This window comes from Pteronotus mesoamericanus, unplaced genomic scaffold (assembly GCF_021234165.1).
Source record: "Pteronotus mesoamericanus isolate MK-2021 breed Mesoamerican mustached bat unplaced genomic scaffold, CSHL_Meso_final contig_347, whole genome shotgun sequence".
NCBI classification, from domain to species: domain Eukaryota; kingdom Metazoa; phylum Chordata; class Mammalia; order Chiroptera; family Mormoopidae; genus Pteronotus; species Pteronotus mesoamericanus.
The window spans coordinates 10,852,906-10,871,867 of NW_026555137.1; the positions used below are offsets into that span (position 1 = coordinate 10,852,906).

At 43.1% G+C, this 18,962-nt stretch overlaps 1 protein-coding gene across 5 annotated transcripts in view; it reads right to left on the reverse strand.

The window, feature by feature from the left end:
- ENAH (ENAH actin regulator) overlaps positions 1-15,845 on the reverse strand; it is a 101,005-nt gene extending 85,160 nt beyond the window's left edge. For 4 of the 5 annotated variants that reach the window (XM_054576652.1, XM_054576651.1, XM_054576650.1 and 1 more), the window contains exons 1-2: positions 15,424-15,845; positions 331-442 (exon numbers count right to left, since the gene is read on the reverse strand). In XM_054576652.1, the coding sequence (XP_054432627.1) occupies positions 331-374 (44 nt within the window). In that variant the 5' untranslated portion in view covers positions 375-442; positions 15,424-15,845. The remainder of the gene's footprint in view (positions 1-330; positions 443-15,423) is intronic. The other variant, XM_054576649.1, reaches the window with a different exon arrangement.
- Positions 15,846-18,962: the final 3,117 nt, after the last annotated feature.

The window sequence follows — 18,962 nt, forward strand, 5'->3', positions numbered from 1 at the left end:
ATCAATTTACAGTAGTGGTTCTCAACCTTCTGGAAGATGAGAAGGCCCTTGAAATTCGTTCATTTGTACTTCTAACACATGTTGTCTGAGAAAATGTGATTTAAACCCACTTTGAACTTACTAGCTTTTCCCTTGATCTATCCATGACCATGACAGCAGGTACACATATACTTGACACATAACACATGCGAAGGCGGGCATCTTTGGGGAACACAGGGCTTCCAGGACTCTTTTACACAACCCCACAGCTGGCCCCAGAGCCCACACACTGTAAGTCATCAGTCCACCAGAAAAGTTCAAATCAATGGAAGACGTAGGTAAAGCACTTACAGGTACGCAAGTGAGACACTGCTGGGGTCAGGTCCAGGTTCCATCACTCACTAGCCTCGAATTCTCCAGCAGCAAGGGCATTAATGAGGATGATACCTAGCCTGCAGAGTCGCTGTAAGGGTTAGAAGAATAGTGTATAGAAGTATGTAGCACATTAAGTTTCATTCATTCACCTGCCATCCCAAGCCTTCTACAATCCAGCCCCGTCCGCGGCACTTCCCATCACTTCCTACACAAACTCCAAGGTGCGAGTGGAGGCGGCGTCGGAGGCGATGTTACGGGTGGAAAAGGACATTGGAGGGGCAGCGCTGAGAGGTCAAACAATTTGAGGCCACATGCAGTATTCAGACCGAGGTCTCCGGAATTCCACAGGACTTGATTTGAACCTCGCTGTCATCTACCGACCCTGTGAGTTTGGCCAAGTTACTTAAGCACTCTAATAAGCCTTGCTTTCCCCCACTACGAAAGCATCGATGACACCAATCTCATGGCTTATTCTAATCCATTAAATGAAATGACTCACGGGAAGCCCTTCCCAATTTGGCTGGCCCGTCTTTAAATGAGCAAGAAGTAATAGCTAGTATTTATCAAATATCTACTTGTTTTACATAAATAGAGAATATTAAAAGTTATCACATGTAACTGGCTAGCCCTCTAGGTATGTACCCAGCGTGACCAGAGGTTACCCAAAGATTAGCCTCAGAGACGCCGCGATCTCTGGCCAGGGCCTGGTGCCCTGGGCCAGCCGTGTGCTGGATCTTCAGGCACGGGCCCTCCGGATCCCTGAGGGAAACTGATCGGCTCTTTAGGACACAAAAGTTAATAACAAAAATATCTTTAAAAACAATAAGTGAAGTATAGTTTAAATATTTCCATGAAACTAACAATGAAATACAATGATTTCTCTGCAAGTGTTTTTTTTTTTTTCATTTCCCCATGTTAAAATTCGAAAACTGATATATATATCTCCAGGTAACTTAAAAATGGGCTTTTATCAACTGATTTGTCAGGGTAGATTCTCTTTCCTGAAACACTGTTTATAAATTATGGCTGGGTTTCCAGGTTAACGTCTAAGTAACCAAACAGATATAAGTCTTTCGTAATAAAAGCAGGAAACAGCACAAGTGTCACCTTTTTTTCATTTCAGCATGAAACATTTAAATGCTTTAACTACACTGAACATACACTTGGTTGTCACTACTGGGGGAAAGGCAAGGGGTGGGCTCCTAGCACCTAGTGAGTAGAGACCAGAGATACTAAACATCCCACAAGGACAGGACGGCCCCCGCCCCCCAACACAGAATTATCTGCCCCAGTATCAGTAGCACCAAGGCTGAGAGACCAGGATGCAGACGCAGGCCTTCATATTTCAGGGAAAAATACAATACTGCAAACTCTCTTTCAAAAGAACTCAGAATATCCAGTTTTCCCAGCATCAGCTGTTGAAAATACTATCCTTTCCCCACTGAACAATCCCGGCATCCTTGTCAAAAATCACCTGACCGCATACGTAAGTAAGCGTTTACTTCTGGATTCTCTTTTCCGCTCCACTGGTCTATTGGGCTATATTTGTGCCACTACCACACTCGTTTGATTGCTAGAGCTTTGTAATAAGTTTTGAAATCAGAAGTGTGAGTCCTCCAATTTTGTTCTTTTTAAAGATTATTCTGGCTATTCTGAGTCCTTTGAAATTCTCTATGAATTTTAGAATGGGTTCTTCTATTTCTGGGGGAAAATAAATGCTACTAGGCTTTTGACAAAGATTGTACAGAACATGTACATCACTTTTCAAGTTTTCCAATCCATGACCACAAAAGGTCTTTTCATTTATTTAGGTTTTCTTTAATTTATTTCAGCAGTATTTTATAACTTTTAGTATACAAGTCTTTCAACTCCTTGGTTAAATTTATTCCTAGGTATTTTATTTTTTAGAATGCCTAGAAACAGAAAAGAAGTCGTTCAGATTAAAAGTTAAAGAGAAAAGGCAAAGAACATTCAGGAGCTTGAACTTCATTTCCATAAATCCATAAATCCTCTAAATGCACTATGGCAAACTGCAGACCAACACAATGGGTTATTAAGCCCATTTTGCAGAGGAAGAAATTGAAATCTGGGACAGCCAATAAATAGAACAACTCTGAAGCCAATCATGATTCTATTAAACTTGACCATCTCTGTCCAGAATGAAAATACACCTTGAAAAATTTTCATATCCAGAGAAATATAAAAATACGGTATTAGGAGGGAGTTCCCCTAAAGTAGACGACTTGCACAAAATAATAGGTGAATACAACAAAATGCTTTTCTAAAGCCATGCAAAATAACAGTGGCAACCTGCCATGTTGTATGCATACTAGGGAAAATTTTAAGTATTTGTAGATGACATTATTTAGCAGGGAATCCAGGAAAAAAAGATGAAATAGTCCCTACCCTCATGATGGCAGGTACTGCTCTTCCCAGCTCTAGTGAACTGATGGATGCCCCTCCCCCATTAACCAGTAAGCTTATGGGAAAAGTTCATGTCTATGCATGTCATTACCTTTTTATAAGTGGTTTTGAGGATTTATCTTATTGGGCCATTTTACTAATATTGGAGTCACAAATCAAAAAGAATCGTGCAAGACGTCGGCCACGATAAGGAAAAGTTTGGTCTTAATTCTAAGAGCAATGGGAAGCCCCCGAAGTGTTTCTGACATGAGACGGGCTGATCAAATCTGAATTTCAGAGACTGGACTTCTGCATAGGTTAACAGACGGGATGGGGTAACAGAGCAATGCGATCAATTAGAGAATCCAGAATGCACATGTAAAAACGTAACACACGACAAAACAGGTTTAGAGGTCTTAACGTGACTCATTGCCAGACTCCCATAAATTGCCAGATTGCCCGGGAAGCAACGGTAATCCTCACACGAAAATATCCACTAACGAATTAACCATTTATAAAATGAGTCCCTGTCAAACATGCCTCCCAGGATCGCACGGACCTCTACTAGTCCGTTTCACCTTTGCCCTATCAGTCTCCCAATGGCTGGCAGCTACTTCAACTCCTAAGCAATGCAATGCAAATCATCGACAAAGTGAAAGTGGGAGCCTCCTCAAAAACGCAGGCCTCTGGGAGTCACTGAAAGTGCTGAGAACTGGCCCCAACACAGGCACAGCCACTGACAAAAACGAAGGCTTGAGAGGGGCACTGATCAGGAAGGACCATCAGGGAGAGTCCTGGGGTGGTAAGTGCGTTCTGCGTTCTGACCCAGTGGGCGGCTACCCAGGTATGTATATATAGCAGAAGCTCATCAAGCTGTGTGTACACTTGTTATACATTTAGCTGTATGTAAATTATACCTTAATGGGAAAAGAAAAGGAACCAAGTAGGAATGGTCGGTCCTCCTTCCTCAAATTACTGGGTCTGAAGGGGAAGCCTACAAATCCCATAGCCTGCTTGCTCCTGGGGTGCAGATGGAGCGGATAATAACGAGGGCAAACGTACCTGGGTTCCCAAAGACATCGGTGAGCCTATGGACCTAGGAGCCTGCTCCTCCGGCTTCAGTTATAGAGACGGGAACTGTTCTTAACGTCTATGCACTTCAAGTCTGTTACTTGCAGCTGAAAACATTCTACATCCCACAGTTCATACTTGGAGAAGGCTAACAAAGATGGGATAACATGAGGTCAAAAGAAAATAATCTGAACAGAACATCTAAGGAAAGCCCCTGGGCTTTACTAACAAAGCCCTAAACCTTTTGGCAAAAATGGAAGGGGGAAAAAAAAAAAAAAAAGGAAAAGAATGCTTTCTTCAGAATTACACTGGAAAAGTCAAAAGTCCATCATAACATGAACCAGTTTCATGCCATCTTACAATTTTTTAAGAAAAATTATGAGGGGAAAAAAAGCAACCAACACTTGATTCATTCTTCTTCCATTCTAAGAACTGAACACACAGTTGCAACCATAACATGTCTTCATAATTTTGTTTCATTTTTCAAGATTAAACCATTTTTTCAAAATAAAGCCTTTTCTCTCTACCCCTGCTATCTTTGAAATGTTGCTCTTCTAGGTCAATTCATTCTACACAAGCTTGTTCTTACGCTTAATTATTTTCAGAAAATAAAGTCTTTATATGATGGAATCACAAAGAAAAATAAATTATTTACTCAGACATCAATTTTTGGAAAATTCAAATATACCCCTCAGTTCATAAAAGTTAACAATTATAGAGAGGCCCCAGAGCATGCTGGGTAAAAAAGCACAGCCTCAGGAACCACTGTTTACTGGCTGGTGGTCCGGGGGCAAGTCACTGAACCCTCTGTGACTCAGTTTCCTCGCATGTCAGGTGGGGCTACTAACAGTTCCTAATTACACGTTGTTAGGCATGTTAAATGATTAGTATGTAAAGTATTTCAGGCAACAAGTACTTGGTAACTGTTATCTATTATATTTCAAAATCTAAGAAAACTGAGGACTAGAAATGCCAACATTGGAATTAATTTTATTAACGAAGGGAAAACTTTTTAAAACACAGCACATACACTTTAAGTGAAATTAACATAAAGAAAAGTGAGAACAGATGGGTTTATAGTAAAAATGCTAAAAGTTTTATTTCTAAAGATATAAGGATTTTTTTAAATGGGCCATATCAAACTTATTAAACTAAAAACTAATGTGTTGCTGCACTTTACTAAAGATGAAATAAAAAATTTGAATATATGGGAAGAAAAAGGAGTGGAAAGCTCAGTATTGTAACAGGGTCAGGTCCTTCTCCACCCACATCAATCCATTCGCTTAACATGATTCTAATTAAAACTCCAACAGGTTGGGGGTGTCATTTCTTTTTTATTCCATCTTGTTCTAATTGGAAAAAAGGAGTATACAACGAACCTAAAAGAATATCATAAATGAAATAGCAAATACAGTTTTGAAAAATAAGAAAACTGACAGTAACTGCCCTTACGGGATGTTAAAAAATTAGAGTCATTAAAAGAGCGAGGTATTAGCACAGCGCGAGGTGAACCAATGAGTCCAGCAACAGAGCTGGGTGTAGGAATTCAGTACACAGTGAATGCTGCATTTCACATCCATGGGAAAGGACGGATTACTGAACAAGGGACACTGACAAATGACTGGTATTTAAATACTAACCCCCATCTTATACGGAAATAAATTTCAAGTGGCTTAAATTTAAACACAAATGAAACCACAGAACTAACAGAAGACAATGTAAGTGAACATGTATATAATTTTACGTCGGAGAAAGCACGACACCAAAGGCAGAGCTGTAAAGATAGAGACTGACAGATGTGATGTGAAATGTTAAAACTTCTATACCAAAACAAACAAGAGTAAGTGACATATTTAGAGGATAATGTGGTAGACTTTACATCATGCCCCCAATGAATCACACTGCTGGACATGTCCTTGTGTGGTCTCTTCCCATACTAACCATGTGACCAGCTTTGGCCAAGTAGACATGATGGGCCAAGAGAGGTTAGGTAAGAGCTTGTGCAGTGAGGCGTGGGCTCACGGGAGGCTGTTATTACTAAGGAAGAGACAGACAGACACGCCACGCGTACCCAGCCAAGGAACAAAAACGTGCACGAGCCCAGGCGAGACCAGCAGAACTGCCCCACACAACTCATACGTGTTCTAACTAGGTTTTGAGAGCTTTGTTATACCACAATAGATAAAGGAGACAACACATCTGCACTTATTTATTAAATATATCATAAATCATTACAAGAAAAACTAAACATTCCATTGGGAAAATGGACAAAGCACATCAACAGATGACTCACAAAAACAAAGGTGGCCCACAAACACATGGAGAAATGTTCAACTCCACTGGCAATCAAAGAAATACAAATTAAAACAACAAGGTAACACCTTTTGCCTATCAGATTGGCAAAGATCGAAAAGGCCGATAACGCCTGGGGTTGGCCAGAATGCGGGGAAACGGGCGCTCTCATCTACTGTTGCTCGTTTGGTAATGAGTCTCAAAAACTGTAAGATTCCCTTTGGTCTGGTAATTTCATTTATTAGTCACTCAGATACTTATTGTGTACACGCAGAAGCCTGAGCTCACGACTAGGAATACAGCCAGATCAGGCAGGACCTTAATAACTCTGGTTTTATTATTAAGTTGGGCTTTATCCTAAGAGCACTAAAATGCCACTGAAGGCTTCCGCAAGGGAACAACAACGTCTGATTTCTGCGTTAAGATCACTGGAGCCAATGCGTGGAAAACGGAGGACAGACTGAAACGAGGAGACAGTGACTGCTTAGGGTTACAGGAGCCTGGGCCCAAGCAGCGGCAGCGAGGTGAGGGACACAAGGGGAGCTCGCCTGGCAGCCCCTGCTGACACAGTAAGAGAAAGGAAAAAACAACCGCTACTTGATTTTCCCTCTAGGAATTGATCCTAAAATATAAATATATGTGCAGATAGAAAATAGCAGGTATCTGCACAAATATCCAAAGATGTTCACAGCGGTGTTTCTATAACAAAAACAGTATTTAAAAAGCTAAGTAGCACTACGAGATTAAGTAGATTAAGGTTATCCAAAGCATAGTGAAAATACTACACAGTTACTTAAAATTATATAGATCTGGCCCTGGCAGGTGTGGCTCACTGGACTGAGTGCTGGCCTGTAAACCAAAGGACCATCAGTTCAGTTCCCAGTCACGGCATATGCCTGGGTTGCAGGCTAGGTCCCCAGTTGGGGGTGCACGTGAGGCAGCCACACTTTGATGTTTCTCTTCTTCCTTTCCTCCCTCCCTTCCCCTCTCGCTAAAAATTAGTAAGTAAATTTTAAAAATCTTTAAAAAATTAAAATTACAAAGGTCTGTATTTAGAGATAAGGATTAGGAAGAAAGGGGCCAGTTACAAAATAATCAAGTATAATTTCACCTTTACATAGTACGATCTCACTTTTATTTAAAACATACTCATTCATACCCATACAAAAGCACATTTATGGCTGCGTATGTCCATTATAAAAAAAAAAAAAAATCTAGAAAGCTGTATGTCAAAGTATCAAAAATTCTAGATGGTTTGAGTTAACATCTTTATACTTTCCATACTTTCTAAAATAAAGGGAAAAAGTACAATTAAACAAACAGATCTGACATTTATTTAGACAATAGTAATTGGTTCATGTTCTTAAAACACTGCAAATAAAATGATTAAAGAGTCTACAAGGGAATAAAAATAACTAAGTTTTAAATAAAAGCCTGTAATTCATCAACCTTAAAGTCTTAAAAATTGAACAGTCACAATTTTGCTTTCAATACTAGCCCACGGAGATGAGAATTTGGGAGCGGAGAGGAAGGGACATCAGGTTTGCAGAACAAAGTAAACCCTAAATATAACCAATATTAAATGAATCGTTATGAAACCTGCACAGAAAGATCCCTTCACTGCCCCATAAAACAAGCAACTGGGACTCTGTTGAGATTTGACCTGAAGAGCCATTCACGTTATTTCACTTATAGCCTGCGTTTCTTTATGGAACTGCTCCCCTATGAAGCTGACACAGGAAATGCAGACACCAACACAAGGACATGAGGGCCTGGGACACGCAGTTACCAGTGGCCGTCCTGACTCCGTCTCATCAGATGTACTGCCTGCCGACACCCAGAGTTCTCGGGGGCCATTACCCCTGGGGGGTCACTCAGTCCACTTAAAAATGTCATCAAGGCTACTTCATTCCCCAAAGACAAAACCTTCTTGGCCCCTGAGACTGCTGAAGCTCACCACCCAGATTAAAGTTCTCTGAAGAGTCTGCTGGATTTGCTTCACCGACTTTGTCAGTGACTTTAGTCGCCCTTGCTCGTAACAGGGCTCCCAGAGAGATGGCTTCTACCTTAACACGAAGATAGGGCTCCGAAATGTGTGTTCAGGCCTCTCAAAGGCAGCACGACCAGACCAAGGTGTCCATGTCAGCGCTCGCCTCGGCCTGGTGCCTCGGCCTGGTTCCCGACACAGAAAAGCACGGTGGCACTGTCTGCAGCCTCGCCTCTTTAGAAAACACGAAGATGTCAATTTCAAATGTTAATCCAAAGAAAGAATGTCAGAAACAATGTAAAGCATAATAGACCCTCTCCTGGTATTATACATTCTAGCTAGTAAGTGAAAATAATAACCCACAAATAGGGGAGTGGGAGTTGAGATATAATTTGTGTACCTTAAAGTTCACCATTTTAAACTGTAAAATTCAGTGGGTTTTATTATGGTCACAAGGTGCACAACCATCGCCACTGTGTAGTTCCAGGACATTTTCATCACCCCAGAAAGAAACCCTGTACGTCTCCGTAACAACACTCACTCCCCGTTCCCCGTTCCCCGTCCCTCCTTCCCCGTCCCTGACCCTGGCAGCCACTAAACTGCCTGTCTCCAGAGCTGCCTATTCCGGGCACTTCCTATCAATGGCATCATACACTAGATGGCCTTTGGCGTCTGGCTGCCTCCACTTAGCCTGTTTCCGTCCACACTGTAACATGGATCAGTACTTTATTTCTTTTGATAATCAAATGTTATTCCACTGCAGGGAGAGACCATGGTTGGATTCTCTGCTGCTCAGACGATGGACATTTGGGTTGTTTCCATTTTGGGGCTATTATAAATAATGCTGCCATAAACATTTGTGAACAAATTTATGTGTGGCCATGTTTGCACTTCCCCTGGGTCCACGCGGAGGAGTTGGACTGGCGGGTCAGACAGTGACTCTGTGTTTAAGTTTTGAGGAGCTGCCAAACTGTGTCTAAAGCAGCTCTACCATTTTCCATGCTTCTTTATATGTTAAGAATATAAACATAAACTTAGGAGATGTCAGACTTCATAGAAGTTGGGGGTTAACTCTTTTGAAGCCCGTTTTATGTGCCAACTGTTATGCCAGGGTTTGATATAATTTCTGACCTAATTTTCCCAACAACTCCATATTGCAAAAATTATAACCATTTTACAGAAGGAATTCAAACCTCAAAAACTATAACCTACTCAAAAATTAACAACAAAATGTCAAAATAGGGTTCAAACTCAGGTTGACTTGGCAGCCTGCATTCTTTGCCCTCCACCATGCGGTCTCTACTCCTAAAATATGCACACACTGCTTCACACCAAAAACATTATCTGGAAAAGTTACATGCTAATTAAATGTATTGGAATCATTCTAAAACAGAAGCTTCCCAATGTACAGAAATTTCTAGAAAATATGGGTAATCCACCTCCTCATTTACCTACAAAATCCCCTAAGCGTTATATAGATCAGCTTATTCCACCAAAGCTGTATGCACTGACCAAAAAAAAAAAAAAAAGGGATATTTTCTGCTATGGATGGAGATGTGTCCCCCCTACCCCATTTGTATGTTGAAGCCCTATGCCCCCATGTGATCTCATGTGCAGATAGAGCTTCCAGGAGGTTAATTAAGGTTAAATGAGGTTGTAAGGGTGGGATGCTAATCTGATAGGACTGGTGATCTTGTAAGAGGAAGATATCACTCCTCTCTCCCTCCCTCTGCCTCTCTCTCTCAGCACCATGCTCCCTTCCCCCTTCTCCCCCGCCAACCCCCTGCCACCAATTAGAAGATACAACCAGGAGGAAGCTATGAAAACAGTCTGAAGACCCATAAAGAGAGCCCCACCTGGCCCCAACCATCCTGGCATGGTGACCTCAGACTTCCAGCCTCCAGACCTTTGGAAAAATAAGTTTCTATGGTTGAAGCCACCCAGTCAACGGAATTTTGTTATGGCACCTCAACCTGACTATACAGCTTCCTTCGTTACTATCTCAAACTACCCAAGTTAACAGTCACGGCAGCTTTATTTATAACTGTATTAAAAAAAAAAACCCAACAAAAAAACGGGAAAAGTTTTGGTACTTTAAGGACTATAAGACTCAAAACAAAGCAGGCATTAAACAGAGCATAAATAAGCTAAACCAACAGACGTACATTAACTTACTGCTCAAAAACGTTTATAAGTCCCATGATCAAATAGACTACAAAACAGAATGATGGCCCTCCTATTAATTCAGGGTTTAATGAGAAAGTCAAGGAAACACGGTTCAGCCCACAGGGCTCTGGAGATCAACAAACCTGAATAGGAATCTTTCTGGCCACTCCTGAGCTTTGTGTTTGAGTAAGAAACAAACTCTACACCTATTCCTGTGGCCAGGATGCTGTTCTTGTTTGTTTGCTTGAATTAAATAACTTTACTAACATTTACTATATGCCAAATACTATCGTACACCCCAAAGTACACAGTACAGCTTCTAGAACATTATGAGTGCTCCTGAAAAAGTGGCTGTTATTGTTAGTGAAGAGGTTCTGGAAAGGAACACCAGTCAAAGTCAAAAACTTACACAAGCACCCACTATTTGCCAAATATTTTGCTGATACCATGACTATAAAAACGCAGTCCCTGCCCTCAGAGAGCTTACACTGAAGAGGGACAGACTGATCCAAGTAATTATAAAACAATATAATAAATGCTATAGCAAAAAACATGCAGAGTGCCCAGGAACACTCAGAATAGCTGGGAGGTAGGGAAACCAGGGATGACTTCCCAGGTCTGATAAGGGCGTCCTCGTCCAGAAAACTTCATTAAGCCCTTCTTAGGCAAAGCATCCACTGAGGTGCAGTCTCAGCTCAGATTGTCTTTTTAACTTTGACTTCCACTCAATTCCATCCGTCAATTTCAAAGATAGGAAAGAGGAAGTGGGGGGGGGCAAACTTTAAGTTGGCCTAGGAAGAGTTTAAGTATCCTTTTTCTCCCCACAACCATGTAAAAATTGAAATCGCATTTCTCCTAATACTTCTTACACTCATGATAAAGACTGGGTGTTTTACAAGTTATACAATCAGGCCAGATTTACGCTATATGGAGGATAGTAACCAAAACCACCAGCCAGTATGTTAATTTCTCCTATACCAGCCAAATCAGGCCTGCCTTGTTACTTTGCTCATTCCAAATAGGCTAACAAGGTATAGACTAAGCCTTGAAGAATGAATAAACTTCGGTAAATTTTCTCCACTAAGCCACATTCATTCAAGACTTATTCACTTGATAAATACCTACAATGCAAAACAATGCGTACATGCAAGACAATGATAATATTAAAAAATACAAATCTGGCTCCTGCCCCTAAAATAAACCTTTGTGGGAAATCACACATCCAACAGCCAGAAGTATAAATGAAGACCCATGGGAACACAGACACTACTGGTTGTATCCTTTCATGGCTATCTCATTTGAAACAACTATTCTGTAAAATAGTAGAATTAGCTCCATTTTTACCAGTTTGCTCAATTAACGAGTCAGAATATAAAACATGCATCTTCTGAGCCTTGTTTGTACCACACTCTAAAATGTATAGTGCATTTATCACTACCATAAACGAAGGTAACAAAATCACAAGAAGTATTTCAGAGACTCTAAAAATACCTGAGAAAGGAAACGGAAATGATCAATTTCCTCACCTAAAAAATAAGAAGGCTGGACTAGGTCACAGATAATTGCATTCCAGGAAACACTCTGCAGTGCTGCACTCTGGGACCCTGGTGCCAATCAAACATTACTAATCAGGGCCCCCCTTCCCCCCAAGCCCAGAAGTGCAACTCGGTACCAACCAACGTGGCAGCAAGTACCAACCCCAGTAAGTAAGCTAAATGTAACCTCCTGCCACCCTTGAACTAGATAAGGCCCAGAAAGGTGAAGCAAACTACCCAGAAGTTTTATATAATTAAGCCTCAAAACAAGAGGAGTACCATAATTGAATAATGCTTACAAGTACACAAAGTACCTTCTCTTCGATTACCATTTGACTCTCACTACCCAGTAAAGAATGATCCCCATTTTTACGTATTTTAAACTACGAATCAGTGAAATAATGTGAATAGCTCAAGGTCATCCAGCTGGTAAGTGGCTTGGACAAATCCTCACAGCCCAGCACGTTTTTACAGGGGAAAGTCACAGAATAGTGAGCAGCATCCTGGACTATGCAATACGACCCGAGAATGTTAATCCAAAATCTTCGGAGCTCTTCTTAGCCACTGGGCTACATGCAACTATTTTAGATCAGACAAGCTCCACTTTCTATTTAGAAAAACAAACAAGCAAACAAAAGATAAACGTAACTAACCACTTAGTTGAGAAAATGCAATCATTTAAAAGGGATGCACTTTAACAATATTACATGTATACCTACCTCAATCATAAACCTTTTGAAACATTAAATAAACAATAAGAATAGAACCCAAAAAGTTATATGTTACACTAAAAGTACTAGTTTGGAGAGCCTCAACCTTTTCACTATTTTGTATGTGAAATAGACTTTTCTCATTTTTTTTAAATTCTCATCTTTAAGCAAAGTATTAAGTAAGTTTATACACTGCTTTTAACATGCGTAGAATGCCTTTAAGACTGTTTCAGGAATGTAAAGTATTATTTGTTCCCTTCTGTATAGGGATTATTACATTACATCACAGCAGGCATGCTATTCCTAAAATTAAAATCATCTAAAAGATCTTATCTCAAATACTTAAACAGCAACATATTCATCATATCCTCTCTTCAGAATCCTGACCAACTTAAGTGGAAATTCCTACCCAGGCATGCCTATTTCTGGATAGCCTTTAGAACATCAGAACTACTCCTTAATATAGCTATTTAAAATAGACTCAATTTAATAGTGTAACATTTATGTCCTACAGTACTTGAAAGCATCATTGAGACTAAGTCAAATATTAACATAACCTGAAAGCCCTATCATAAGCACCAAAATATCCCCAAGCCTTTTGCAACCAGCAAGAGAACCTTCTACCCCAAATCGGACCATCCTGCTTCTACAGGTATCTAAGGAACTGTGTACCCACAAGTCGCATAGGCCACCTACCAAACAAGCCAATGCCTTCCAGTGTGAAAAGCTGACCCTCTTTTCTGCTCTTGAATTATTCAAAATCAGCCTACAAAGAATCACTGTAGGCCGCTGGAGCAAACTTTTCTGACCTGTGCACCATGTTCTGTATTTGTGCTACTGGAAAGCATCGGTGAGATTCCTCCCTCTCTATACTGAGTAAGGAATAGAGCAGAAAAAGAGCCTCAAAAGTACAAGTTACTTTTTATTAGAAATGGCACTTTTACGTGAAGACGTAATTTATCTGTGACAGATTGACAATGATACAGGATAGAGATCATACTTCACTGAATATCCAAAACTTGACCTTTTTTTTTTTTTTTAGTTCACAACCTCTGAATCAGAACACTTTACAATCATTTTATTTAAAAATTTTCCAGTTTCACTGTTTTCCATTGCTCAGTGTTGAGTGAAGTTAACCCAGTTTGGGGAAAAAACTGATGGTTTCTGGTCTGCAAGACCCCTATGGCATTAAATCTTTAAAAGAGAAATCAGCAATATATAGTATTACAAGATATAACATTGCGTATGTTTCATTAGAGTTTCCAAGTTTTCAATGACATTAGTAATTTAATTAAAAAATCCATGCTTGAAAGCCAATGGCTCCAGTTTTTCAAGCGATATTTTACAAAGATTATGTTTTTTGGGTTTGTATGTCCTAATCACATTTTAAGCCAATCCATTACATTTGAAAATAACTCGTGTGAAAATCACAAAGGGAAAGGGGTCATTTAGAGACACAGTATTTAACACAATTTTTAAGGTCATCACAATGAAAATCTATAACTTGGAATCAGAGAAAAACATTAATTCAACTTCACAGTAAACTGAAATACACAGCTGCAACAGAAAAAAATTAAAAAAATAAAATGGGAAAGTGTTCAGCAGTGGTAGAAAAAGAAAACAGAAAACTAAAGTTAAAAGAAAAAACTACTTAAATTGAGGAAGAATTCCAATGACATGACATTTTCTTGCCAAAGCAAAGGAATTTGTAGATTATATCATTCAAATCTCATTGTATTACATTATAAAGGTCTTGGCAACGGTTGGCCATTAATCTTTAACACAAAGGAGATTCAAATCCAAATGAACTGTAAGACTATCTCTTCCAGGACACAGAAATGGAGTAATTTACTTTATCCACAATTGTTTAACCTAAAAGGCAGGCCTATAAGGATGATAACGCAGAATGGATCAGCCTTCAGTCTACCAAGTCCCATTTCTCACGAAGTCTTGCACCAATCCGAAAAGAGGCGGCTGTGGACACACACAGGCTTAGGAAAGGCTGGAAAAAACCTCCAAAGAATGACATACCACGCCATGGTTTTCCCTTACACAATTGGAGAAACAAAAAAAGAAAAATGTCACACCGTCTGTTTCATCGTAGCAATTAAAAAACTAGATTACGACGGTACGTTCAATTCTTTTTCTTTGGGGCTGAAAAAATGTAGCTTGTTTTATTGATTCCAGAGAAAAGGGGGGAAGCAGCTGCTGCAATGCAACACAGGCTGCTACAGAAGGAGGCAGAGAAAAGGGTTTTGCAAACAGATCCCTCCCCGCCCCCGTTTACACACCCCGAACAACTAACTTATCCCGGTCTTCGGCTGCCCTCCCCGTATAAACCTAATAAATCCTTTCCCTTCCCTCCCCATCGGGAAAATTCCCCTTTCAAAGCTCCTTCCCCTTCCACTGCCGGAGCACTTTATACCCGCAGAGATTTCAGATCTCTCAAACTTTTCCTCCTTTTTTCATAAAACACGAGAGTCGTGTCCTAAAAGTGCACGGGATTTTTACAGACCTACAGGAAAATACCTGTTCCCGAGCAACACGCACGCCTCGATTCTCGAACCCCTCCCCATCTCTCCCGGGTTTGGCTGGCAAAGGCTGGGGGGAGGGAGTCAGGCACAAATTGAATTTGGGAAGGGAAATCCTGGACGAAAGACGAGCGTTTGAGGAAAAATGGGGGACCGTCGAAAAGAGACGCTCCCCCCCCCAATACGAGAGGCTGGGGAGGGTTACAAGAAAGAAAGAGAAATGAGAAGGGACAAAAGGGGGAGCGGGAGAGGAGACCGGAGACCCGAGAGCCGCGCCGGGGAGGGAAGGCGGGGTCCGAGGACAGCGGGGTTGCGGCTCCCGCGGCACAATGGCCCGCCCGGCCCCCGCCCCGCGCGCCCCGCGCGCCCCTCACCTCATGGTGCCGGCGGCGCCGAGGCTTCCCCAGCAGCCGGGAGACGCGGCAGGCGCCGAGCCCAGGGGGGTCCGTTCTCCAGGGGCGGGGACGCAGCCGGGAGACGCGAGACAAGTGGCCGGAGGCTTCCTGGGGCGGCCAGGGGGCTACACCATCTCCGCGCACAAAGCCGAGGCGGCGGTCCCGAGAGTGAAGGAAGAGGGCGAAAGAAAGGCTGCGAGGGGGCGGAGAGGCCGAGCGGTCCCGCGGCCGCCGCAGCCTCCCTCCTCCTTCACCGCCGTCGCCTCCGGCAGCTTCCTCGGCCGCCCTCTCAGGGGTGCCCTCCGGGCCGCGCGCCGGGCCGCCGCTCCCCAGGCCCGCGCCCGCCGCCCAGGCCGTGTGCAACCGGCAGCTGCGGCAGCCGCAGGAGAGTCGGGATCGCCGCCGCCAGGAGCCCGGGAGGAGGCGGGGCGCGCGGCGGAGCAACACGCAGGCGCCGCCCTCCTCCCCTCCTTCCCCGGGGGCGAGGGGGCGGCGCGGGGGGGAGGGGAGGGGAGGCGGGGGGCCGGGCGCTCCCCACCCGCGACGGGCCCGGGCCCCCGCCGGACTGCGGAGAGCGGGAGGGGCGGGAGCGGGCTCGGCGAAGTCGGGGTGGTCAGGCTCTTTGTTGTTCCCCACCCCGCCCCCCTCAGCCCGTTGGGATTGGGGCTGTCCCCCCCCTCCCTCCGGGGCTGTCCTTGGCCGTCGGCCCCCTCCCCGCCACCTCGCGCTCCCGGGAGGCTGGGGGAGCTCCCGGGCCTCCCCTGCAGCCGGGGCGCAGACACCGGGGAGCCGGGACCTCCCGGGCGCGGGACCTCTGGGCACCCGCGTGGAAAGCCGGGAGGCGGCGACCGAGATGCGTGACTGGGCCCCGGGCCGGGCCGGGGGACTCCGCCTTTGTCGTTGCCGGGGGCCCTCGCGCAGGGCTGGTCCTCAGCTTGCCCTGTTGGTATCTCAGGACCGGGATCGGCGAGTAGGTGGGCATCCGGCCAGCCCGCCGCGCCACGGTTCCCAGCCATTACTCTGGGATGGAGGGAGTTGGGGCGGGGGGGGGGCGTGTAAATGTAAAATATGGTCATCATTGTTCGCTTCTCTCCTTGTCTTCCCGAGGAATCCCTGCGTGCTGTACCGATTTAACGAGCTGATATACACGCTATGTATAGGGATGACTTCATCCCCAAACGAACGCGGCCAACTCGCGGAGAAACGCAGTCGCCGGGAGACGCGCGGCACCGCAGGCGTGGAAGAGACGCAGCAGTGAAACCCCTTTCTATCGTCATTAGCGAAAAGGGAATTCCAGCCGGGGGGCGGGGAGGGATGCGAACTAACGACAGTTTTAAATTTCCCATCATTCACGTTCTGTCTTGAAATCACCTCCTTTAGAAGGTATAAAAAGATGTAAATTGCTAGCAAAGCAAACTCATTTAAAGTCAAATGGAGGGGGGGGCACACGTTTGTAGAGGCAGCCAGAATGTACGGTTTTGGGAGTTTTTCAGTATCCAAAAGCAAATCCAATTTGCTTTTTTAAACTGGATAAATTGCAGGTCTCTCGTAATCCTGAGGCAGGAAGGGGCTGTATTTTCTATAAAAAGATGACTAGGATGGGAAAGGTCTGTTGCTCCTGGGTTCATATTACTAGAGGATCTAATCCAAAATGGAGGACCTACCATGACTCCAGGAAATCTATTCAAAAGTTTCGGTGCTTTATTTTAAGTTCAAATGATAGTTTTGACAGTTGAGATCATTTATACTTCCAAAAGGAAAATGAGCAAGTTATAGCCGTACTTGGTCACTGCCTGACTTATCTATAATAGAACTGTGTGGCCCAGTTTTAACTATAAAAAGCTTCCTGGTTTGAGACTCCGTACCAAGTTATTTTCTTTTTGAAACCTGCAGCCTCAAACCAAAAGCGCTGTGGAAGCAGTGACCTGGAGCGATGGTACAGAACAAGGGTGGCCTCAGGTACTGAAAAACAGCGTGCGTCTGCTTTAACACGGTGTACTTCAAGAGCGCTAATTTCCGCCCACGTACCTAATTGCAGCTCACCATCACAGGGAGTATTTGATTCAAGAATCTCCAAGCACCGGGGAGGAAACATCCTTGCCAGGCAAATGTCCTTGTTGCCATATTGCAGGTAGAGACAGGGAAATACAGAGCTCAAGAACTGGATGAGGTAGTGCGAGAGGCACAATTAAAAATCATAACTATGAGGTCCATTGTCTTCTCAGAAATACTGTAATTTATGTCATTAAAACACATGCACCTCGAATATTATTCTTCAAATTAAATAAAAGGAAACACTGTCTCTCGGTCTTTTGGCTAAGATCGAGTGCAAATTAACCAAAGAACATTTGCTGTGGAGGCTTTTCCTTTTTTTTTTTTTTTGGAAAAGTAATAAGACATATGGAAGCATCTTGGAAAAGTATTAATAAGGCAGAGTCGACCACAAAGAATTCTCACCAATTTGCCTTAGTCCATTCATAGCAATACAGTAAATCCAGCAAAGCTTATGTTTCAGGGAAAAGTCTTAGCAAAGGGCCAAAAGGGGTGGAGATTTTGCTGTAATGATTCCAACTATCTCCTGCCAGAGACAAGAGGCAAGGATAAAAATTCCTTACAGATGACTCCATAACCTACTTCTCATTTGTGAAAATTAATCCATCCTGCGCTAAATAAGTGATATATCACATCATCTTTATCCTAACAGCAAATGTTCCAGTGGTATGGGTACCAAATTAAGCAATCCACGTGGGAAATGCTGTTCCTATTTTCTATGTTTATTAAAAATGTACCAGCCAAGAATTTTGGCTGCCAGCAACCATTTCCATCCTTTTGGATGGCAGCCCACCAGCTCACAAGTTGGTCATACCATCGCCTTTGAATTTAGATATTGCAATGGGTGGCCTGACCTCCGAAGTTCCTCCTGTGGAAGGACAATTTGTTGGCTGTTGACAAAATGTTACTGCCTCTTGTTCATATTTGGTTTAACAATCGAAGAGGTCAGGAGGGAACCTTGAGTGAGGAAATCCTAGACTAATTCCGGTCACAAAGGAAACTCTGTGGAATGTGTTACCATATAGAATGAAAGAATTTCAGAGATAGAAGCAATCTTAAGTCCAACAGGGATCGTTCAGAAAAGGAAAGGGAGTCCCAGGGAAGTTAGGGAAATTGCCTGCCCACCAGGGCGGCCCTGGAACTTGAACTCAGAATTTCCAGTTCTTGGTCCACCACTCTTCGACCACCCCACACTACCTTCCTATGGCATAAGTAAGAGCGGATTAAGGCAGTAAAAATTGAAGGCTATTCCCTCCTCATAAACCCTGTTTAATAATTAGCTGAGATTATGTTGGCCTGGTGAAAATCGTTTGAACTTTTCTCTCATAGGAGTTTCCCAGTCTGAGGCCCAGTGCCTGACCCTCATGTTTGTAATGGGAAGGAATGATTCAATGAACGAGTGAATGAATGCATGCTCACCTAAGATGAAGAGGAAACTATTCCTCAAAAGAAACAGACTCTCTTCT